This window comes from Pararge aegeria, chromosome 4 (assembly GCF_905163445.1).
Source record: "Pararge aegeria chromosome 4, ilParAegt1.1, whole genome shotgun sequence".
Classification (NCBI taxonomy): domain Eukaryota; kingdom Metazoa; phylum Arthropoda; class Insecta; order Lepidoptera; family Nymphalidae; genus Pararge; species Pararge aegeria.
Window position 1 is genome coordinate 15,241,428 of NC_053183.1, and position 26,397 is coordinate 15,267,824.

The following is a 26,397-nucleotide window of genomic DNA, read 5'->3' on the forward strand; positions in this document are numbered from 1 at the left end:
ACACACGTACTTTAGACTGCATATCACACGTCAATATTTAAATATCGAAAAAATTACATAACAGAAAGTTTAATTATTTTTGGCAACCCTATATTCCCCACAGCCTAGAACTCTTTTGTTTCCGATAGAACACTACTAACACTATAACATAATTAAAATTCAAGCCTAGAACACTCGAACTTTAGACTGCATATCACACGTCAATATTTTAATATCGAAAAAATTACATAACAGAAAGTTTAATTATTTTTGGTAACCCTATAGACCACACAGCCTAGAACTCTTTTGTTTCCGATAGAACATTCCTAACACTATAACATAATTAAAATTCAAGCCTAGAACACTCGAACTTTAGACTGCATATCGCACGTCAATATTTTAATATCGAAAAATTAGATTACTTGGTTTGTATTTTTTTTTAAGAAACCCATCCTACAGCCTAGAACTCTTTTGTTTCCGAAAGAACACTACTAACACTAAAACATAATTAAAATTCAAGCCTCGAACACTCGTACTTTAAACTGCATATCACACGTCAATATTTTAATGTCTAAAAAATTAAATAACAGAAAGTATAATTTTTTTTGGCAACCCTTTAAACCACACAGCCTAGAACTCTTTTGTTTCCGATAGAACACTACTAACACTATAACATAATTAAAATACAAGCCTAGAACACTCGTACTTTAGACTGCATATCACACGTCAATATTTTAATATCGAAAAAATTACATAACAGAAAGTTTAATTATTTTTGGTAACCCTATAGACCACACAGCCTAGAACTCTTTTGTTTCCGATAGAACACTACTAACACTATAACATAATTAAAATTCAAGCCTAGAACACTCGTACTTTAGACTGCATATCGCACGTCAATATTTTAATATCGAAAAATTAGATTACTTGGTTTGTATTTTTTTTATAAGAAACCCATCCTACAGCCTAGAACTCTTTTAATTCCGATAGATCACTACTAACACTAAAACATAATTAAAATTCAAGCCTAGAACACACGTACTTTAGACTGCATATCACACGTCAATATTTTAATATCGAAAAAATTACATAACAGAAAGTTTAATTATTTTTGGCAACCTTATATTCCCCACAGCCTAGAACTCTTTTGTTTCCGATAAAACACTAATAACACTATAACATAATTAAAATTCAAGCCTAGAACACTCGTACTTTAGACTGCATATCACACGTCAATATTTTAATGTCTAAAAAATTAAATAACAGAAAGTATAATTTTTTTTGGCAACCCTATAGACCACACGGCCTAGAACTCTTTAATTACTGGTAGAACACTTCTTATACTATAACAAAATTAAAATTCAAGCCTAGAACACACGTACTTTAGACTGCAATATCACACGTCAATATTTTAATATCGAAAAAATTACATAACAGAAAGTTTAATTATTTTTGGTAACCCTATAGACCACACAGCCTAGAACTCTTTTGTTTCCGATAGAACACTACTAACACTATAACATAATTAAAATTCAAGCCTAGAACACTCGTACTTTAGACTGCATATCGCACGTCAATATTTTAATATCGAAAAATTAGATTACTTGGTTTGTATTTTTTTTATAAGAAACCCATCCTACAGCCTAGAACTCTTTTAATTCCGATAGATCACTACTAACACTAAAACATAATTAAAATTCAAGCCTAGAACACACGTACTTTAGACTGCATATCACACGTCAATATTTTAATATCGAAAAAATTACATAACAGAAAGTTTAATTATTTTTGGCAACCTTATATTCCCCACAGCCTAGAACTCTTTTGTTTCCGATAAAACACTAATAACACTATAACATAATTAAAATTCAAGCCTAGAACACTCGTACTTTAGACTGCATATCACACGTCAATATTTTAATGTCTAAAAAATTAAATAACAGAAAGTATAATTTTTTTTGGCAACCCTATAGACCACACGGCCTAGAACTCTTTAATTACTGGTAGAACACTTCTTATACTATAACAAAATTAAAATTCAAGCCTAGAACACACGTACTTTAGACTGCAATATCACACGTCAATATTTTAATATCGAAAAAATTACATAACAGAAAGTTTAATTATTTTTGGCAACGTAATATTGACGTGTGATATGCAGTCTCGAATACAAGTGTTCTAGACTTTGTTGTAAGGCATGTCTTAGTCTTTAAAGTGTTCTACTAGATACTAAAGAGTTCTATGCTGTGGAATGTTTAGGGTTGCGAAGAAAATATATTCTTCCTAATTTTTTTTAGAAATTATAATAGTGACGTGTGATATGCAGTTTAAAGTACGAGTGTTCTAGGCTTCAATTTTAATTATGTTTTAGTGTTAGTAGTTATCTATCGGAATTTAAAGAGTTCTAGGCTGTAGAGGATGGGTATATTAAAAAAAAATACAAACCAAGTAATCTAATTTTTCGATATTAAAATATTGACGTGTGATATGCAGTCTAAAGTACGTGTGTTCTAGGCTTGAATTTTAATTTTGTTATAGTGTAAGAAGTGTTCTACCAGTAATTAAAGAGTTTTAGGCTGTGTGGTCTATAGGGTTGCCAAAAAAAATTATACTTTCTGTTATTAAATTTTTTAGACATTAAAATATTGATGTATGATATGCAGTCTAAAGTTCGAGTGTTCTAGGCTTGAATTTTAATTATGTTTTAGTGTTAGTAGTGTTCTATCGGAAACAAAAGAGTTCTAGGCTGTGTGGAATATAGGGTTGCCAAAAATAATTAAACTTTCTGTTATGTAATTTTTTCGATATTAAAATATTGACGTGTGATATGCAGTCTAAAGTACGTGTGTTCTAGGCTTGAATTTTAATTGTGTTATAGTGTAAGAAGTGTTCTATCAGTAATTAAAGAGTTCTAGGCTGTGTGGTCTATAGGGTTGCCAAAAAAAATTATACTTTCTGTTATTAAATTTTTTAGACATTAAAATATTGACGTGTGATATGCAGTCTAAAGTACGTGTGTTCTAGGCTTGAATTTTAATTATGTTTTAGTGTTAGTAGTGTTCTATCGGAAACAAAAGAGTTCTAGGCTGTAGGATGGGTTTCTTAAAAAAAAATACAAACCAAGTAATCTAATTTTTCGATATTAAAATATTGACGTGCGATATGCAGTCTAAAGTACGAGTGTTCTAGGCTTGAATTTTAATTATGTTATAGTGTTAGTAGTGTTCTATCGGAAACAAAAGAGTTCTAGGCTGTGTGGTCTATAGGGTTGCCAAAAATAATTAAACTTTCTGTTATGTAATTTTTTCGATATTAAAATATTGACGTGTGATATGCAGTCTAAAGTACGTGTGTTCTAGTCTTTAATTTTAATTATGTTTTAGTGTTAGTAGTATTCTATCGGAAGCAAAAAGTTCTAGGCTGCAGGATGGGTTTCTTAAAAAAAAATACAAACCAAGTAATCTAATTTTTCGATATTAAAATATTGACGTGCGATATGCAGTCGAAAGTACGAGTGTTCTAGGCTTGAATTTTAATTATATTATAGTGTTAGTAGTGTTCTTTCGGAAACAAAAGAGTTCTAGGCTGTGTGGTCTATAGGGTTGCCAAAAATAATTAAACTTTCTGTTATGTAATTTTTTCGATATTAAAATATTGACGTGTGATATGCAGTCTAAAGTACGTGTGTTCTAGGCTTGAATTTTAATTATGTTTTAGTGTTAGTAGTGTTCTATCGGAAACAAAAGAGTTCTAGGCTGTAGGATGGGTTTCTTAAAAAAAAATACAAACCAAGTAATCTAATTTTTCGATATTAAAATATTGACGTGCGATATGCAGTCTAAAGTACGAGTGTTCTAGGCTTGAATTTTAATTATGTTATAGTGTTAGTAGTGTTCTATCGGAAACAAAAGAGTTCTAGGCTGTGGGGAATATAGGGTTGCCAAAAATAATTAAACTTTCTGTTATGTAATTTTTTCGATATTAAAATATTGACGTGTGATATGCAGTCTAAAGTACGTGTGTTCTAGGCTTGAATTTTAATTATGTTTTAGTGTTAGTAGTGATCTATCGGAATTTAAAGAGTTCTAGGCTGTAGGATGGGTTTCTTAAAAAAAAATACAAACCAAGTAATCTAATTTTTCGATATTAAAATATTGACGTGTGATATGCATTCTAAAGTTCGAGTGTTCAAGGCTTGAATTTTAATTATGTTATAGTGTTAGTAGTGTTCTATCGGAAACAAAAGAGTTCTAGGCTGTGGGGAATATAGGGTTGCCAAAAATAATTAAACTTTCTGTTATGTAATTTTTTCGATATTAAAATATTGACGTGTGATATGCAGTCTAAAGTACGTGTATTCTAGGCTTGAATTTAAGTTATGTTTCAGGCGTTATGATGCTTCAACAGAAACAAAAGAGTTCTTACCCCTTTAATTGGAAGGGTTTTCAAAAACAAATGTTTTGTATTATTTTATGTAATTATTTAAGAAAATAAATTTTCATGTTTGTTGTGGTGACTCTGAAACTTGATTTATAAGAACTTTAATATTTTTTTATTATAGTTTATATACTGATGTGTGAGAAAGAAAAGAGTTTCGAGAGAGTACGGGTCTAAAAAATGTTTTATTCAAAGGTCTTTGTGTACGATAGGATGTTTAGGGTTATTTTCCTTAAGTATTTTTTTTTCAGTATTTACGACAGAACTATTATTAAAAAGTATCAGGAACTATAGATCTAAGCTGCATGCGTCCAGAACAAGCATCAAATTTTGATTTGCTCGAAAATGATCTGCTATCGGAAGTTAGCAGATCATTTTTTGACACCCTTTTTTTGGGGGTAAAAACGCCAGAACTATTCGTAAAAATCATCAGGAACTCCAGAACTCAGCTGCATGCGAAGAGAACTCCGTTTTATTTTTGATCTGCTGGCAAATGCTCTGCTAACTTCACCTACACGAATAATAACAAGTTTTGTTTATAAGCCAGTCTCTTTATTTTTTCAGTTTCAGTTTTTGTTTATCAAAAATGTTTAAATGATGCCTTTTGATGTTCACGTTGATACAATCAAACAAATACATAGAAACGTAACTTCAGCGTTACGTTTGTTAACTTGACAACTTGAGGAGCTCGAGTTAATGATTTTTAAGGGACCATCCCTAAAGCATTCCCATTTGATATTCTGCATTCAGCCATACTCCATAGAAAATATCGAATATCCACTTCGTGACCAATCAATACTTATGGCGCACTCCATCAACAAAACAATCAAGTATCAAGCTTATTTATCGGTTAGCATGAAGCACGAGTGGTGTTTTAAAAAGGACCCTTACTTCCTTTTACTCAAACCGAGGGTGAACGCGCATTGTTTTAACCTGCTCATTATCGGGGTCATTGCACTCGTTGATGTATTCGCTACCGGCGATAGGGTTAAACTGAGTGCCTGTCACATCTGTCCAAAACATAAGTACATAGAGTGTTTATAACTCGCTAGTTAAAATGCTCCTGAAAAATCCGTATTTGTCTGGTGGGAGGCTTCGGCAGTGGGTACTTACCACCCTTCCGAACACGACCTGCCCCTAAGCGATTTAGCTTTCCGCTTAGCCCGCTACCAGTAGAACAGTTGAGATAGCAGTAAAGGAATTACTTTTACAGGAATCAAAAAATCTTTCAACATACTGTCTAAAGTCAATTGAACCCATATCAACTGGGAACAAATCGTCACAGTTTCGCTCACCTCGTAGTCAACTCAGGGTCAACCGCTAGAGACGGTTAAGCGCCAAACGTCAACTTTATAGGAACTGGCAGTAGGTTTTTCTGGTACGCACTGTGTGTCGCGAACATGTGCAAAAGCGTTGTAGTGTCCCAGGCACCAGGCGACAGGTTGAAACACTGAGGGGTTTGGTTGGTAGGAGTTCATAAGCACCCTACTTCCCGTGGCACGGTGGTATCCACGAGATCTTCCCAAGAAAAAAAGGTACGCAATTTGTAAGGTTCTTTAATGACAGCCTTATGTATCCAGGATTATGTTTCCAGCTGGAAAAAAATTCCGCGCGTTTTTCGATAACCTGATGGGCTGTGAAATGTATCATATAATTAGTTAGCAGGCTTTTCCCGGGGGACCTTATTTCTACTGAATTCCAAAAGGAGAAAGTATAATTTTTTTTGGCGATATTACCCTACATTATAAACTGATTTCAAGAGATTTAACAAGACATATATTGCGCATTTAGTACTGACAAACCTCACTTTAGTAAACACTTATTTATTATTATACTACGGGGACCTATTTCATAAAGGCTCGTAATTCGTAACACATATTACAGTAGGAACCGCATTTATGACGTTCTTCATCTTAATTGTATTAAAGAGTTAATCTTTCCCATTAAACGTGCCTGTAAAACACTAGAACAAACAATAGAAGTAGCATTTGATGCCTTAACTACACTGAACTAAGTCGTTTCTGAGTTAAAAGCTTCAGTCATTAAATTTTATGGAATATAAAGATTCTGTTAATAAAATTGATTTGTTGTATGAAGTAGTCGTTCGGTGCCACAGTGTAACTAATTTCAGCAGTTGTTGGAGTTTCAAGTATAATCATAATAGCATAATCTTTATTAATAGAATTCCTCAGTACCTGTGTTGGTTACCCAACTCCTTACGGCTGGACTAATTTGGATTAAATTTTGTGTGTATATTTCAGTTGGTTCTAGGATGACTGGAAAACACATTTGGATCCCGTTAGTGGCATTGTTTTACCGGGCAATACGTCTATCGAGTCCGCTACAGAAATATAAAATGAAGCAGGAACGACTCTACCTATAATAAATAGTAATAAGTATCCGAAATAAGTAAGCCTGTTTCAATTGTGTGAAAATTAGAATTATAATTTCTGTCCATAAAATTGATAAATAAGGTTAGTGTATTTTGTTGGTAGACTGCTGCTAGTTTCAGTTAAAGCTACGCTACGCGCTTGTGCTCCAATATTCAATAAGATGGCAGTAAATTTCATTTATGCGAAGACGTTTCCATTTTATGTCCAATACTTGCACATGGTATAAGAAATGACGATTTTATGATCACAGGTGAGTAATTTTTACAACGTAAATAGAATATAAAATAAATTATTGACTTAGTACATACAAGGACTTAGGCAGGGGGTTTTTTTAAACGCTTCTGGTAAAAAGAACGGAAATAATAAGATTGCTAGCAGTGATCTTAAATTAAAAAGCACTAATTTGTACATACATATGATAAACAACTAGGACATCTTTGCATCGTTCGAGTCCATAAAGGTTTTCAGTAAACCACTGCCATTTTACAGAAAGAAATCAGATACATCACATGCAAAATTAATATCATGTGGCGTAGGTACTATGCACGTGTCGGTCTTTTATCTTCAATAGGGTTGTCATAAGTAAACACTTAGAATGTTTTGAATTCGTTTTGTATATAAAAATAGATATGCTTCTTTTGATTTTATATCCTTATGAAGTATACTTATGTATCATTCCACATTATTTCGTAATTCGGTTAAACGTTGTATATTGTAGAGTGATTCATGACATATCTTCAAAACATACGGGGCGGAGAATTTGTCCTACCTCTTTATCTACGTTTGTGGGTAATAAAGAGAGGAACTACGAGTTCACAAATCACGCAAAAGTTGTACCCATAAACACAGCCCTTTGCTTAGCAGAGCCGAATAATTATAGCCATGTATAACGACCTCTGTGTTCTAGTATTTACAATGGCGGGCGGTGTCACTGTACACAGGCCGCCCAATTTGTCGGCGCTCCGAGTGTTTGGTAAACAAGTATCGTTGTATCCCGACCCAAGTATTTATTGTTCTTACTGTCCTTCACAAATATCACAAACGACCTTGTACGTGTATGGAAAAACCGGCCCTATCACGCATACAAAAATGCTCATATTATGGCGCATCCACACATGCCCGGCGGCACGGCCGGCGGCATGGCCGGCGGCCGGGCCGCCGGCCATGCCGCCGGCTCATGCATCTTTTACCTGCGGCACGCGCGGCTTTTGGTGCCGGCGGCAGTTTGCTTGCGGCTTCGATACGGAGTGGTAGTGTTGTCGTATTCATTTAAATAACAAAATGACAGAATTTAACTGGGATGATAGTGCTGTACTTTTATTAATAGAAAAGTATCAAGAAAATGAACTATTGTGGAACCCAAGGCATATGGATTTCAAGAATCGCAACAAAAGAAACGATGCTGTTAGGGATATTGCTTCTGTGTTCAACATAGCATCAACAGAAATTGAGAGAAAACTGAAGAATTTATCTAGCCATTATTTTCGAGAAAAACGTAAATTTGAAGAATCTAAAAGGAGTGGATCTGGACGGGATGATGTTCAATTGCCGAAATGGTTTGCTTATAAGGCGTTATCATTTCTTAATGACAAGAATGCACCGGTACCGACTCTGAACAGCCACACACCTAGTGTAAGTACCCATCAAATTCTTATAATTACCTAAGTAGACTAGTTGGTCGACCATAATAAATTTAAAATACATATTTCATTATGCAATATTTTCGTTAATAGGGGTAGGTACAAAGTTTTTGCTTCGCGTATTAATATTTTAGATACCTACTACCTACAACCCGGTAACAATACATAATACCACGGAGCGCGGGCGAGCATACTCTCGTTTTTGACCTTATGTAGTCGGCATAACACTTACCGAAAGCGAAGTATTCGGGAATAAGCGCTCGTGAAGAGTGTACAGGGTTACTGGTGAGACATTTGCAATACTTGAGGACGTGATATATGGCCAACTAGCTGATGCCCGCGACTTCGTTCGCGTGGATTAAGTTTTTAAAATCCCTTGGGAACTCTTTGATTTTCCGGGATAAAAAGTAGCCTATGTCACTCTCCAGGACCTTAACTATCCCCATGCAAAAAATCATGTCGATCCGTAGCTCTGTTGCGGCGTGATTCAAGGACAAACCAACAAACACACTTTCGCATTTATAATATTAGTATATATTAGTATGAAGTATGAAGTATGATATGTAAGATGAAAAAAAATATATAAAGAAATAATATCAATTATTTACTGAGTAAATGTAGCTTAAACTTACATAATTATTTGTATACACTATACATACATGTTATGTTTATAAGCTTGGTTTTTATTTAATATTTACATACTGATAGGATATATTCAAAATATAGTATTGAAGCTTGTTTGCAATTATTTATAAGATTTCCTTTTTATTTTCAGTCTTCTCAAGATAATATCACTCCCCAGACTACGCTACCTTCGACAAGGACTTCACGAAAGCGAAATATAGAGAGAGAACCTGAAGTTGATGAAGCTTTGCAATTACTGAGGGAGATCACGTCTAATGCAAGGCAACGCGATGATGCTGCTATATTTGCAGACTATATAAGTAGCAAGTTGAGGAAGATGGATCATTACACGATGTGTACAGTACAACATCAAATCCAGAATATTATCTATGAAGCAGAAATGAGAATGGGTTCGATGAATTTTGATACTAGTAATACTACTCAGCCTCTTCGTTATCAAAATGTTCGTCCAGGATACTTCACCGGCCAACCTACAACGTTAGCAATGTCACCGTCGCCCTCAACTTCGCGCTCTTACTCTGTTCAATCAGACTATGAAATGCAAAATAGCCCAGATGTCAATACAAGTGACAGTCTGTTACAAGTCTTGGAAAATAATTTAACCAAATAATTTAACCGAAAATAGTGTAATAGATTAAAATAAGGTTACATATTAAAATGACGAAAAACGCAATGCCTTTACTTAAAACTAAAATAAATGTTTATATTTTCGGTTAAATTATTTTATTTTAATAAAAGCTTAAAATTATTGATACATGTTTCTGATTCCTAAATAAAACAATTATTTGAATAATCATATTTTATTTCTTTCAAACATTATATTTGATATTGCCAAGGAAGCTGACCTTGTTCCGATAGAAAATAACATTTTAGCTCATTTCTAATTACACTTGGTTCTACATTTAGAGCGATCTGCGGTATATTTTGTTGCATTTCGTTCAAAACTCCATCAGTAGTTCTTTCATTTCTCTTCATAAAATTATGCAGATGCACACAAGCCATCACGACAATTCTTGCTTTCTCATTTTGTAAACCAATGCGTGAATGCAAAATTCTGAATTTATTAGATAAAATGCCAAACGCGTCTTCTACAACCATGCGCCCGCGACTAAGTCTATAATTAAAAACCCTCTCAGGTGATCCTTTTGCATGATATCCAGAAAACGGTTTTATTATATTCTGTGAGATGGGGAAAGCATCGTCACCGATGAAATAAAAAGGTACAGGTGTATTTCTCCCTTGTAATGGAATCGCTTGTGGCAGACTTAAAGTTCCATCTCGTATCATATCAAATAAAGTTGAATTTCGTAGAACTCCACCATCAGATATTCTGCCCTGACATCCAATGTCTACGTATAAAAAGTTATAATTGGCATCGATTAAAGCTAGCAAAACAATACTGAAATATGACTTATAATTAAAAAACTCAGAACCGCTATTAGTTGGACATAGTATACGTATATGTTTCCCATCGAGGGCACCTACGCAATTAGGTACATTCCATTTCTGCATGAAACTTCGAGCCACTGATAGCCATTCTCCATGTGTATTCGGCATCTGTAAAAAAAATTGTTTGTGATATTTGTGTGTTTAGTTCTAGTTATATGTATGTAAAATGTGTGTGAAGTTCCAGGTAGGGGAGAGTGGGTAACGGTGGATCAAGGGGTACAGTGGATCGAACGCGGCCTATATAATGCGCACATTTACACGATATAGCATTTTACGTTCTATTTTGTATTGCCCTTGACTCGCTACCGGGGTGCGACGGAAAAGTAAGTATGAAAGCAAAATATTTTGAAGTTTTAAAAATGTAATGCTGCAGTTTGTAAAAAGTATTTAATATGAATCAAAAGTCACATGGCGTCATCAGATATGACTATTTTTTTTAAAGAAAGGGAAATCCTTTCTTTAAAAAAATAGTCATATCTATAAACCTGAGAAAGGTAGCCCTAAGATTGCTATGGCAGTGTGTACCTTATTGATTTTGCTCAGGCTTTATTATAAAAACACATTCTAAAAGTGTTAAATTGTGGCAATATTTAGCTCTACAAAAAAGTTGATTCACTGTTACCCATTGCACTCTCCCCTACAGTATAAAATCAAATATTATAATTGTGTCTTGTACATGCCGTAACTGTGTGAATGTATGTGGTCTGTTTTGTTTTCTAATGTAGGTGTTCAGTTTCTAACTACCTAATGTGTTACGGATATTTTGTACTTACCCTTAAATAATTGGATAATGTAGACACCAAAGTTTGACAAACATCTAGAATTATTAAAGAAATAACTTGTGGAGACACTTTAAACAGTGTACCGAGTGAAAAATAAGAGTCTCCTGTAGCCAGGTATCTCAAAGTAATTGCTAGTCGATCGGAAGCTGACACAGCATTTCTCCAGCGGGTGTCAGTTTTTGATATCATGGGTCCAGTTAAATTCAGTAATATTTCAAATTCTTCACTAGAGATCCTTAGAAAAGTGTTAAATTTCGAACGAATATTTCTTCGGTTTATGTCGTCCCTTCTAAAATCTTCAAGTATCGGGGACACATTAGGCCTATTTCGAAGACTTGGTCTGACCCAATATCTTCGTTTGATTTTGCGGTTCTTTTTATGAATAATGACATACAACACTACACTTGCGATACACGCAACTATATCATAGTCCAACATCTTTCGATTCTACGTACACGACTAATTTCAACGAAAGTCACAACACTACTGCGTAAATTGCAACCGCGACTGCAGGCCGCCGGTAAAGCCGGCGGCAAAGTCAGCGGCAAGGCGGTCTGAAAGTCGGCGGCAAACCCGGCGGCATAAGCCGGCGGCATGTGTGGATGCGCCATTAGGATTCATTGATTCCATTCATTAAATCAATCATTCGGAATGTGGTGATGCTGTAGGGTTAGTTTGATTCGTAACATTTGGTTATTTAATACGCTACCAAACAATCGGTATTGAAAAACAAACTATAACAAAGCGTATCAAAGGCCGTAGGCGTACAATTTTGGAAAAGTCAATACAGACTGTTAGGCATACTTTGTTTAATCATTTACATTAAAATAAGAGATTTTTTTATAGAATTCACCTTTCTAATTTATCATTATTTATGTCTGTCACCTAATTATTCATGACCTACAGCTGGGCATAGCTCCCACACATATCCTTATAATAGGTGCAAGGAGGGACATAGCGCTAACAACCACCACGCTGCGAATTCAATGCAGGTGGGCGGGCTTCTAGATAACCAATTCGACTCATTACCGTAAATACGAATAGGTACATAGGAAAACTGGTATTTGCACTTCCTTTCCATTTCTTTGCCTTAGACGAGTCTAAACAGTGACCCTAGTTTTCAGTACGGTTACTGAAAGTCACACGTGTATACGCTATGGGTGTATATCTGAAATAATATTTTCAATACGTTACAGTATCGTGAGGTTGATTTTGCAGTAGTTTTCAAATTTTAACACTAGATTCCATTTTATCAACCTGTATCATAAAAATAATGGGTTCGAGTTTTGTTTGTACGGTCTCTGTTTTTTCATAATACAGCCGCACTTTACCGAAATGTTTGCTCTATGCCGCTTTTATTAAACCGCAAAGCTAAGCGTTATCGATTTTAATATATTTTCAATTCTGCATGTATTCTCTTTTATTGCTGTAGTAGCCTGTTTTATTATTTTTAGAAGGTTACGAATATGTATGGTATATTCGTTACCTTTGGAATTACACTATAACTGCCTTTACATTTATTTATTGGGAGATGGTGATAACAAAAAAAAAAACACCCGGCTAGGTTTGTTGTGGGCTTCTTCTTAGACCAGGACGCGTTTGGAACCCTCGTAGCTTTAGTTTAAGTTTACGAATGTGGTTATCGCCATCATCTCACTACCGTGTAATTCTTATGTACGCATCAAAAGTGCCACCTATGGGCCTACTTGAATAAAGATATTTTTGACTTTGACTTTGACTTACGTTTCCTGTTATAATCAATATTTTTGGAACTTAGTAGGCAGAATGAAGTATTCCAACATTGGCAGTTCTATAACATCGATATTAATAATGCTTTATATTTCACTTAACCTCGTTCGGTTGCTTAATATTATTACAGTGAACACAAGGCAAACATAATATGGAGTTTATATAAGAAGAGTTATGATTAAATTAGGATGCCTACCGCAGTTTTCTTTGGGACTGTGTGATCTTTGTAAACTAAAACTTAGTACAGACACGAATGTTATCATTATTATCATTTGAATAGCAGGTACCTATGTAATGAGTGTAACATTAATTAAGTTACAATTACGTATGAGTTTTACACTACATTTATGCATCTTGTAGTTACCTTACCCCTTCTGCTTCTGCTGGCCAGGTCACCAGGTGACTGAACCATGGGGTTTAGACTGTATGAGACCAATCTGACCACCATGCCTCCCGGTGGCGCAGTGGTATCCATGAGTATATTAACTCATAAAAAAAGGTATGTGAGTAGCACGACACCTCATAGGCAGCATATACGCTGCTCTAATGCCAGCTATTAACGTGATCCGGGAAGAGTATATAACACACACGAGTATCCTAACTCAATCTGGTACTAAAATCTTTTTGACAGATAATTAAAATTACAAAAAAAAATTGCCGTATTTTAGAGCTCGTTGTTGGACAGGTTAGCCACAGAAACGTAAACATTTAAATTCATTTTCGGAGCAATGATAAAAGACTATGGAGCGCTAATTTGTTACAAATCAGATAGGATTATATCAAGGTCGAGCGGGTAGAGAAACTCTCTTTAATTGCTGGGAAAATGGGTCAAAAAGAAGCAAGTCAACAAAGAAATTTACGATTTAATGAAAAAGAGTGAAGATAAACCATTACACTTTCGCGAAGTAATGAAAAAGAGGTTGAATTTTGTCTGGGAAGGAGTTTGTATCTATAGCAATAAAACTGCAGATACCGTAGATTCAGCATATTACAGCAGCACTCACACCGAATCGTGTTAGCAATTACCTACTTTAGTTTATTGCAAACACGTTTGTATCGGAAACTACGTAGTACCTACTCTTCTATTCTGTGTCGTAATAAAGAACGCAGCAATTTTCGTAAAATTATATTCTAAATGCATTTAGGGCCATAGGAAATACTTATCCATTCAGTGTATAGGTAATATCCAATACCTAACTATAAAAGAGTGCTGTAGCTGACTGACAGACAACCTACAGCCTAAACGGCAGAAATATTCTGAAAGTTAAAGTTAAATTTGCTCTAAAAGGGGTTCAATAGAGGGTAAAAGTACGTATAAAATTGAATTTTAGTCATTTTTCAAATGTAATCCATAAATCTTGGTATTTGGTTGCAAAATAAGAAATAAAACACATGTTTTATATTCTTTGAGATAACACCTTGTATGAAGCTCATTCGTTCACGTTATAAAGACATATATTCAACGCAATCTTAGTTGCTGTTGCGACCGCTAGTTTTATTATACTAGCCCTCATATTATACATTCAATTTTCTTGCCTATGTTATGATAAGTCAAACTTAGTGACAAGGTACGCAAGAAATGTATTAGAGTTAGCTATAAGGTTGCAGATTGAGAGGATAGGAAAATAGTTCAGAATTAACAGATACCCAAAAGGTGAAAAAGTGCGTTTCCATAGCTACAAAGAAGAGAACGACGTAAAACCACCTGCACAGCTAGCTAAAGTAGAAGACAAAAATTATATTTCCTGAGGGCCAGTTTTTAATACGTTACGTATACGTTAATTTTATCCCTTGTCTGGATAAAATTAACGTGTCCTATAAACACGGAAAAGGGGAATTGGAGAAGTTTACCTCCTTTAATTCATGACCATCATAATATTAACCCATTACCGGCCCACCACTGGGCACCGCATCTCACAATGAGTTAAGGCCGAGGTCTACCACGCTGGCGCAGTGTGTTTGTGGACTCCACACAACTTAGAGACCATTATGTAGAACTCTCACGATGTTTCCTTCACCGTTGAAGCAAGTGATATCTGAATTACTTAAAACGCACATAACTTAGAAAACTTAGAGGTGCTGGGATTCGAACTCGGCCCCCCGAAAGTGAGGTTCAGCTCCTTCCTACCCTGCAATTGCAGCTTCCTACCCTGCATGCAGCGCTTCGTTGTTCATTCGTTCGCACCGATTGTCGTGGTATACATGTACTTATTTATATATAAAAGCCGACCCTAAATAATAACGATTAAAGATAAGGCTAAATAAATTAAATAAAGTTACCTTGCAGCGTTCGTTTGGTTGCTAGCAGTAACTCCGAGATGGGCCGCAATGCGGTCGCGACGCGCTGCTCTGCTGTCCGTCGGAGAACATTCCTCAGCTGTGTTTCTCTACCTCGGCCGCAGCACTGTCCACCACATACTGAACCTGAGGACAAATTCATAGATATATTATAAGTGCAACGGTGTGTCTATTTTTTTACATTTTTTTGTTTCTTTATTAATGTTTATTTTTATTTATTTATTAAAGGAACACCAACAGCTATTACACTATACATATCAAAGGAAATAATAATAATAATATCGTTTATTTCTTTTGTCATAATTACACATATAATGAGTTGACGAACTGGCTATCCTAGTTAGATTTTATCTGTGTTTAAGATAACCTCGCCCTCGGAATACATAGACAGATTGAAATTAAGACATGCCTATTATGTAGCTTTAATTGTAACTTTAAAAAAAAGGTTAATAATAAAAATAGTTAGTAAAGTGTGATTGTGTGTGTGTGTGTGTGTGTGTGTGTGTGTGTGTGTGTGTGTGTGTGTAATATTTTTGGGAGAATATTTAGTAAAAATGTTACAAATATTGTGTTTCTAATCAGTGTGACTAGCCGCTTAAAGGTGTGCACAAAGTAAACCACTGCCAAACTCTCGGTCCTCGACTGAAATAAATCAGATACAGCTCTAACATGACATGAATAATTCAAATCAAGTGACACCTGTCACTATAGCGTAGCGTAGGTAGGCACTATGCTTGTGTCGGTCTTTTATCTTCAATAGGGTTGTCATAAGTAAACGCTCAGAATGTTTTGGATTACTTTGTGTGTGAAAATAAATATGCTAATTTCGATTTAATATTTTTACAGGGTGATTTCTTATGAAAGATACTAATGTTTCCTTTAACAGTATTTCATTATTCGGTTACACGTTATACACGCATGGTTTCACAGCTAAATCGGTTGTGGCGAAATTTGGTACAGAGGTGGGAAGATGGAGAATGCAAGATCCTACAAACATACATAATAATTTACAGCCGTAGCCAAATAGCACTTCGCAATGACTTTTGTTAAACTAAAAAGTCCTGGCAATTGCGACTGGAAAAACAATTAATAGAAGTTATAACTAATGAACATAAAATAACCATATTACGCTGAGATGTCAAAACATTGGAACTATTTAATCTCATTAGTAAAGAGTCCGTCCTAGCGGAACATGGAAAGGTAATATCTTTGATAATAAGATTTTATATTAGGTATCTATATTTTCCACGGTAGCGGGTAATTATAACAGATTGAGAAAATCGTTTCCCTAATTAATACTTCTATAAAAATTATTAGATTAGTGTTTTCACGCGACTTTGTCCGTCTGTCTCATACAAACTTTATGTTTTATTTTACACAACTAACCTACCCATCCTGACCCACCAAACCGCTCATTTAACTTCTTTTTCTTTATTTAAATTTATATTCATGTTTGTGGATGCCTATGTATTTATTATGAATATTCGTATATTCTTGCAGCTGTTCCTTACTGTCAGGGTTGCCTCTAAGAGATTGCTTGTAGCAATAAGGCCGCTTTTTGCATGCCTACAATTTGTTGTTGTTTACTACTTTTTTAATTTACATTTTGATGTTTGTGTGCAATAAAGTATTTGTTCTTTGTCTCAAATTTATTTTCAAAAATAAAGTTCAAAATTCAAAATTCAATATTATGTTTGTTATATATTTATATATATTATGTATATTTTCTATTTATATATCATGTAGGTATATTTTATATATTACGTATATTTATTTAAATTATATATGTATTTGTATCTTTACATTTTGGTATTTATGTATATCTATCAACACTCTTGGCACTATCCCGTTCTCTTGCTGTAAGTCCTATCTACAAAGGTTGCCTGTAAGAGATTGCTTGCAGCAATAAGGCCGCCTTTGCATGTCTACATTGTGTACTGTATACTCCTTACTGTTTCTTTTCCTGTATGTTATACGTGCAATAAAGTGTTTCTTCTTCTTCTTCTTCTTCTTCTTCATTTATTTCAAGTAGGCCTTCTACGAGTATATAACCAATTTTGAAACGTCGAGTTTGTATGTTTGTAGTTACTCTACCACCGATACGGAAAGCAGATTCTAACGAGAAGAGCCGACAAGAAACTGAGTAGTTGCTCTTTTCCAACATCAACATTTACAATCATTTTTCTATCTTGCAGGAGATGAGAGCGAGGCTGGCTGCTTCCAATCTTCCTTGTCATTAAGAAATTCATCAAATGAATAGTAGTTTAAATCGTGTATTAGGTATGTAACATTATGTATTGTGCTGAATAAATTGAATTAAGATAGGAGACCTTTGCCAGAAATGGGACGTTAATAGGCCAGGAATGATAGGGATAAATATTCTGATTTGATAAATATTTGTATTTGTATGTATTCGTCTGTTCTCAAAATATCTGATGCCGAAATTTTCCAAGAGAGTCTACGTTTGAATAATCTTTGTCCCGAAAAGGATATTTAAGTAAATCAAGCGTAAATTCATAATCCTTTAGACCCTTGGAGGTTTCCGGCCACAAAGGTCAATCTAATTACTGCTTCATTTAACATTTGAAGCTTTGAAAACATCTCACCGTCCACTCATTATTTAATCCCTTCAGATTTAAGAGCCTCTCTTACACTCATTTAACGCTTATGGCGCAGTGGTTATAGTGCTGTGGCTTTATCGAGGTCCTAGGTTCGATCCCCGTTAGGGGCATATCCAGATTCTATAATTCCTGAATTTTCCCTGGTCTTGTTTGCTGGGAGGCTTCGGCCGTATTTATTTACCTCCCTATAGAAAAAGAAAATTTTGCGATCAGGTACGATTATGCGTAGAACCTGATTTAATGCCATTCCAACTGTTTAGCCCGCTACCATTTTAGACGGCATAACCACTTACCATTAGGTGGCATTGCAGTCAATATTATGTAAAATAAGCTAAATTTGCTATACTCCGCGAATAGCAGCAGAATCTGTATGGTGTAATTTATAATTACTTCAATCCGTATACTCCACACCAAACAGATCCTCAGCAATGTACTCTCTACGCACGTTTCGCTGCGAAACCGGAGCATCCTCAGGATGCAAGCTCGGAGCAATTATATCTCCTGAAAGTGTAAAGAAGGTCTTTTCACCTCAAAAGACCTTCTTTACATTTTTAGATCAAACATAATATAACATTTCGAATTAACGTATGCCTTCCTCTTCTCGGAAAGCTGAAACAGGATAGACGACCGTGTACTTTAGTAAGTAGGTCTAATAACCATAAAGATTCGCGTAAAACCAGTAAGTGGGTCGTATAGACTCGCGACAGGTGGTACTGACGAGGGTCCACCTACTTAATCGTTTATTAAAATAAATTCAATAAATCTTTGATAACCTAGTTAGAACAAGTTCAACTAACTATCCTAACAAATTCGTGATTAGATTTTATGAAGTTATTTTTGCGAATGAAGATGTATTAAAATAGTAGTTCCACGTTTTAATTCGCCAAAATTTTGGTTTGTTTCGCAAACATAGATGCGAAAAATAGATGCTTTAAAATTGCAGTTTTTTGATTGATTTACTGAATTTTATAATAAGTTAATTTATGCAATTTATAAATCACCTGTTCATAAGGTCACATGTCTGACAGTTCTCCATTAACTTTAGGCACTCCTCAAAGGCGTGTGAAATCTACCTATCCGCACTTGGCCAGCGTGTTGGACTACGTCCAACCCCTTTCTCATTCCGATTGGAGGGTCACCCTCCGTATCATGTAGTGGGACGGTAAAGGTTTGATAATTTAATTAAAATAACTCTTTCGTTTGAACTCAATAACCTTAAGCAGGTAAAATTTAAAGGGAAATATGGAAAGGTCAGCTATGTTGATTGTTTAAGATCCAGCAGGGCTAGAACGGGCAGGAAATAAAAATTATATCCCCTAACAAGATAAAAATTAACGTTTCCACCTCCTAAAGCCCGGGAACATGGAATAGGAGAAGTTTACCTCGGTTTATTATTACACATATTATTTGGATATTATTTAGACTTGCGCGCCAGGGCTTTGAGATTTGATAAAGATGAATTTTTATTTATTTATTCAAACTCTTTATTTGTACACCACACACAGGAAAATAAATGACGAATAGAGAGAAATACAAAAACTGGAGTACAAGACAAAAGGCGGCCTTATCGCTTAAAAGCGATCTCTGCCAGGCAACCTTAGGATTAGGACAACAAGAGAGAACAATAAAAAAATAAAATAAAATAAATATAAAAATAATAAACTAATATATTTTATGAAATCCTTTCCTGTCCTAATCCTTTCCCTGGGGATATAATTGTCTCCTGCCCATGCTAGCCGTACATGAATAAATGGCTATAACGCAAAAGCGGGCAAGAAAACTCATCAATATAAGTGAAACAAAAGTAAAAATATAAATAATCATATGGTTCACTTTGTGCAAGTTTTGTAAATGCAGATTTATTACGTTTCAATAGTTATTTTTACGAATAAAAATAAAAAAGTGATCACTCTTGACAAGGAAATAATGCAAAAGCGTTAAAATCGCGTTTTCCGGAGGGTAGGGTGGCCGAGCGTTATTTATTCGCAAGTTTTGGAGCTGTTCCAAGAGTAATCAGTGTTGAGAGGCAAGTGATTTTTCTCGGAACTAGCAACGAATCTGAAAACAACGGTTTGTTGGTCCTACAATGAAAACCACTCTACAAGTATCAGACATTCTGACATACTTTCAAAATTATTCGGTTTATTTTGTGCTCATTCTTATAATTATGTTTTATATATTATACCTACTTTTTGTAGCTACCTAAGTGAGAAAAAAACTAAGTGTATATTGCCGTGATAGTGCACGTATAAGTGCAATTGATCATTTTTATAAAAAGTAACCTAATCTCGACTCAAGCATGTTTTTAATCACCCTCAGCTTATAAGAGTCCCACTGCTTGGCGTAGACCTCACTCATTGTAGGTATAATAACCCGGACCGACGATCTAACGGGGGTTAACACCAACAATTTGAGAACTCTTTAAGAAAAACCCAATACACAGCAAGTTTTAGCCTGAACCGGGATTCAAACTCAGGACCACTATCCATACTTTAAAATGCTAACCACTAGACGAGGCTGTAATGTTTTTAATGCATTATTAAAACTTATGCGCTGTCAGATCCAACCTATTATTTTATTTAATCTTTTATATTTTGAGGTGCGAATTTAACTTTAAAATTTTACCAGAACTGAATAACTTTTCATTTCAAGAGTGTAAAGTGTACTTTAAAAACAACACAATTACTCAAGAGTTAACAAAACTGGTTCTAGATACATTAATTAATTTTTATTTCAATAACAAAATGATTACTCATTCGCAAACGAATCGTTTAAAAAGGTTTGGCACATTGTCGCAAACAGTGAACGCCCGCTCAAGTTCAAGGCAAGACACCGCTTCATAAATTACAAAGATTGCATCATCTGTTACATTTTATACTCTGTAAGTACGGGATAAGATTTATATTGCAGTGTTAACTCTCTTTCTTTATCTTAAAATACCGCAGATTCAATTGAGATAGGTGTGAGAGGATAAAAGATCCAAATATTAGCTCGTATTTCTGCTCAATTAAAATTCATCACTTCTTTCTAGGGTACTTATCAAATACAAACATTCTCTTCAGTTTTTTCAGTCAAGCTCGGGCATTAAAATGAGTTAAAGGTTTTTTATTTATTTATATTGAATTGGTCAGTATAGCTACAGTATAACTAACAAAAAAAAAACTCTGATGATGCCGATATAAAATAAAGGAAAAACTGCTAAGAAACGTAGCTTCCGAAATATAAATGGCAAGTTAGATTAACGAATCAGTTCGCTTTTAAACCACTGACACTAATAGGCTCAAGATGATGATGATGAATATGCCACAGACAACACAACCCTCATAAAAATAGTTAATTAAGATAGCTGTAGTAAGTATTACTAGGTACATATACTTGCTACGCGGTCGCCAGCCGGCGTCAAGGTTACGGACGCTTAGCCGCAGACTGGGCGGTGCCGATACATCCGACTTAAATCATTAATAGTAAAGACTATAGGGTTACAGTCAAGGCAAACTGTGACATAACTTCATAAGGTAACGACATAATCAGCTGACTGATTTAAATACGTTGAATTACCCATTCTGGATTGGTACTATTCTCGTAGTCTGATAGCCTCGAGAACGTGAAGCCCGTTCTACATTCGCGTGCGAATTTAAGGCTCGAATTACGCTTAAAATCACGGCAAGAACTGTCACTGTTCCACGTTGGGAAAAGATCGCGCCTGGTTCATACGCACCTTTAGTTCGAAGCAAATAACTGTCAAAAATCGGGAACAAGGCGCAAACATGGCGCGAATGTGGCGCTAAGTGCTAATATCACGTGAAACGATTCCACACTAATGTTTTCCTCGGCTGGTTCGCGGATTCGTTCGCAAATGTGAAAGGGCCTTAAGCGCCATAAGCGTAGACTGTCTGGTGCCTGCCCTTCATCGACCTAATGGATTTAACGACTTCGATGTATCTAGATGTAGCGCTAAATGGTAAAATTTTTAATTCGCTATTGTGTGAAGTGCTTAATTAGTCACAAAAGTGATCATCAACAATAATAAGTAACTTCTTATTTGCAATAAAAGTGTGTATTCATTCATTCATAAGTTAAAAAATAATAGTAAAATTAAGCGTTCAGTCTCACACACCTTAAACCGTATCACATTTCGTTAGCAGTACCTAACACTCTATCGATTTCTTACTACATTAAAAGGTGCTGTAAATGAAGGTTTTAAGGACGTACTAAACAAAGCTACATTTAAGACTAGTGTGTGAAAAGCATACACTATACACAAAGCATGTTTAAACTACATACAATGCACAGACAGTAGACAGACCGACGAAGCGACACGGTTGGATAACGAGACACGAAGAAAAGATAAAGTCAGCGACCGGAACAGTCAACGTGTGGAGTTATTAGACTGCAGAAAAAGGTGCGCTGAGTGAATTCAATAAGTGTACGGATATAGCTACAAAAATATATATAATCACGATCAGAATATTCTTACTGCTGGGCGCACCATGCTGCTTCAATATAGGTTCGTAGGCTTTTACGATTGTATACTCATGTTAGTGAAAATATACGAGAACGAGGGCTTTCGGTGCTCTCCGAGATACGGAGGTGTACACCAACAATTTCCTTCTTTGGGGTGGCACTGAGTATTTTAAACAGATTTTTTGTCAAATACACAGTACTCTAACCGAGCAGTGGCGTGCATAGAGGGTATACACAGGGTATGCAGATGATATAAAATAAAATAAAATCTCCAGTACGAGTTATAAAAACTTAAGGGTAGACTTTTTATAACTCTCACAATGTCTTATCCTTAAGTTTTTTATAACTCGTACTGGAGATTTTATTTTATTTTATATCATCTGCATACCCTGTGTATACCCTCTATGCAAATCTGCCCGCTTAGTGCATATCCTGTACCTCGGTAGCAGTGGCGTGCATAGGTAATGCACGCCACTGCAACCGAGGCATTATTTAATAAACATATAACAGTAATTTCAAGTATATCTATTTGTAGGCAAACTCTATCATCAGCTCCGAATTCTATACCAGCTACTTAGAAGAAGCAGTAAAAACCAAAGGCAAACATTAAAGTTTCACGAAATATTTATAAGGAGTACGCACAATGTTGAGATTTGCAAAGTTATGTCAGATTAAAAATAATAATATTGTATTTAACTCAAGAATCATTTGTTTTTTAACACAAAATAGAAGTTGGAGTTTTAAGTCACTTAAAAGCTAACATTACAATACCAGATATAACCGGATGATATGATGTTCTCTCGCCAGAATAATCTTTTATAAGACTTCGTCATAAGTTCTCACTAAAGTCTTCTAAAGTCTTATATTCAAAGTAAGTTTGAAAGCTTTAGTCGGAGCTAATCTACGCTTCGGAGATTACTGTTGAACACGCTCGTGACTTCAAATCGGTAAAAATACATCTTAAAATCTTTAATATATTTTAAGGCTTTATTTTTGATGGATAACGTAAATGAGGCATAAATTTTGCACATATATTGCAACATAATTTGACTTGCACTGGAATTCAATCCATTGTTTTTGTACATTATGAATTCTCAGTAACGTACTTCGGTCCCCTTTATCTACTAACAAGGAAATATAATCGATATTGCAAGCCATTGAAGAAGCTTGGCGGGTCTTTTCTCTAGAGCCTTCTGTACTATGAGAGAGGAGACCTGTTCCTAGCCGTTCGACTGTCATCATCATTATCATCATATAAAACCATTACCGGCCCACCGCAGGTCACGGGTCTCCTCCCACAATGAGGAGGGGTTACGGCCGTATTCCACCACGCTGGCCCAGTGTGGACTGGTGAACTCCACAACTTTATAGAGAACTTTAACGCATGCATTTCCTCACGATGTTTTCCTTAAGCGTTGAAGTATGTGATATTTTAATTGTTTAAAACACGCACATTATTTCAAAAATTTAAAGAGGCGTGCTGGGTTTCGAATTCGGCCCCCAGAAAGTATAATCGAAGTTCTACCCACTGGGCTATCACCGCCCCCGTTGGACTGTGCCAAGCCATCATTTCTTAGTCGAGGGTAAACCAAGAGTCGATTTAAATCAACGCATCGCGTGGTGCGACTTCGAGTTACGTGTTTTATTCTATTCGTAGGTACACCCCGAGATCAATACCATCGGTCAAATAGATAGTAATGGCACGAATAACATTGCGGAATACGGATATAATATACCCAATAACTATTACTTACACTATTACGTAGTGAGTATCTAATTGAAACTGTGGTGTGTAATATTGCCCTGAGAGTACATAAATCTCAAGTTTATGGCAAATAGATCGGCAATAAAGTTGTCTTCAACTTGTTTGTGTAGTGTAGACAATCAATGGAGTTGAGAACACGCTCATTGCAATACAGTGTACACTCTAAGGCGAATTCAGAAGTGCATACACAGAGATTGGAGATTGGCTCAATTGTTTGTTGGCTGTACCTATTTGTTTGTTCAATTTGAAATCGGAAATATTGCTAGCGCGATGTAGTAAGCATTCATCATACCATTCCATACTGACTCAGCATATGTATTCTCAACCGACTTAAAAAAAAGAGGAGGTTCTCAATACCACTATATGTTAACTACTTAAATATATTTGTTGAAAATATTTATTTGTTGATTTTTAGTTGTTTTGGAAGTTTGTTTGTTACGGTCAAAACATTTTTTCTTAAGCCGCATTATTAGGCAGCAATAATAACATCTATTTAAATTTTTAACTAAATTTAAATTCCCAATCGCAAATTTTTTTTAAATTTAACTTTTCTTTTACACTAAACAACGGTTTTAAATTAACTAAGAATAATACAAATAAGGTTTGATAAAATACTAAGAAAAACGTTCACTCTGACATTTCATTCTATGGAGATAATTTTATTGAATCGTGTAAATCCAGACATTAACATATTAAATCAATGTGTAAATCCAGTGAGCTTACAAATAAGAACAATAACATATTTCCCTATGTATACATTTTTTGCATATTACAATAAATGTGTAAAGCGGATAAGGGAAAACAACTCAGACATTTGGTCAAGACAAACACATTTTTTTTCCATGTGAAGAACAACATAGATTATTAATAGTTTAAGTTCTTTCAACCTCATTAGCAGCACACAGCACCTAAAGTAATTTAAATCAAGAACAATTTTTTTCTTCCTTTTTCTTGGTCATTCATCTGTGACAAGTTTAGATTAAGAACCCGTTACGGTATTGTAAATTAATCTAAATAGCTTTATTTTTTCTAAGCCGCCCACTTCTAATTGAATATCAATATACAATTGTATATCATTCATTCGTATATCATCAAAAATAACGATGTTATTACAGGCACATGAGGCTCACACCAACGCCTCAGGTTGATGGACACAGGGCAAGACTTTGCAGGATGTTGTCCTTGCATGACCTGCACGGCTATACGACCTTTGTCTTCGACTTGATTAACACGAACATTAGTGTAAATTTACTTGTAAACTAACGTTACATCAACGTTAGCGTTAATCCGTGACTATATAAAGAGGACCAAACATCAACCATCGGGTTGACGTCCTTTACACATGTGTCAGATTTAGTTTACGCTACAGTTCAGTTACTTTTTAGGCAGCAGGCATAAACAATTATAATGGATTGACCAAGCGAATGGTATGGTAAGTGGAAAACCATCTAAAAACAGGACACAACTTCCCAGACGGGCTAGCACAGGCAGGAGACAAACATTATATCACCCGATTATATCCCCTGACAAGGAATATAATAAACTTGTCCACTTGCTAAAGTACGGGAACATGGAATAGGAGAAGTTTACCCCCGTTTATACATACATTATTTGAATATTCTTTCCACTTGTGGGCCAGTGCTCTTAGAGTTGATAAAGCTATGGGAGAAGATACATTTTTATCCTTTCCCCGGGGAGATAATAATACGATAAATTTACACTAATGTTCGTGTTAATCAAGTCGAAGACGAAGGTCGTATCTAATAATATACCTTGTAAATGGGTCCATGCTTAATACTATGGGCTATATAACCTTCAAAATATACCTTAACAATAAATTAAAAGGTTAAATAGATATCAAGCTTACAAGTAAAATCAGAAAAGAAAGAAAATTGTCCAAAAAGTTTATTAATGGCTGTACTACCAAGAAACACTTGAAATTCATACTCCATTTCATTGGATAGTCTTTAATAACGAATATTTGAATAATTCCGGTGTATTTAGGATCGCGCTATAAAACTTAATCCGAAATCGTAATTTTTATCAAACGACTTGAAGACAAATGCGCGAGCTTGCCATTCACGCCAACGCGGCGATTAAAATAATTTACTGTATACACAAAACGTGGTTCTTATAACTGTTGCCGGTAAAGTGGGTGTTAGAGGACCGGGTTCC

General features: G+C 35.1%; 2 protein-coding genes across 2 annotated transcripts in view; both read right to left on the bottom strand.

Moving 5' to 3' along the window:
• The window catches only part of LOC120623498 (division abnormally delayed protein), a 169,621-nt gene that overhangs the window by 41,429 nt on the left and 101,795 nt on the right, over positions 1-26,397 (bottom strand). Inside the window, exon 2 of the mRNA XM_039889544.1 lies at positions 15,355-15,498. Coding sequence (XP_039745478.1) covers positions 15,355-15,498 — 144 coding nt within the window. The remainder of the gene's footprint in view (positions 1-15,354; positions 15,499-26,397) is intronic.
• On the bottom strand, positions 9,862-11,936 carry LOC120623499. The gene is made up of 2 exons (XM_039889545.1): positions 11,317-11,936; positions 9,862-10,651 (listed from the first exon to the last, which is right to left on the bottom strand). The coding sequence occupies exons 1-2, from the start codon at positions 11,761-11,763 to the stop codon at positions 9,911-9,913; spliced, it is 1,188 nt and encodes a 395-aa protein (XP_039745479.1). The 5' UTR covers positions 11,764-11,936; the 3' UTR covers positions 9,862-9,910.

Excerpts from the sequence above, each read along its gene's own strand:
- LOC120623499 (XM_039889545.1), bottom strand. The coding sequence starts at position 11,763 with ATGTTGGACTATGATATAGTTGCGTGTATCGCAAGTGTAGTGTTGTAT. Across the intron at positions 10,652-11,316 it reads CATTATCCAATTATTTAAGG|ATGCCGAATACACATGGAGA; the intron begins GTAAGTACAAAA and ends TTTTTTTTACAG.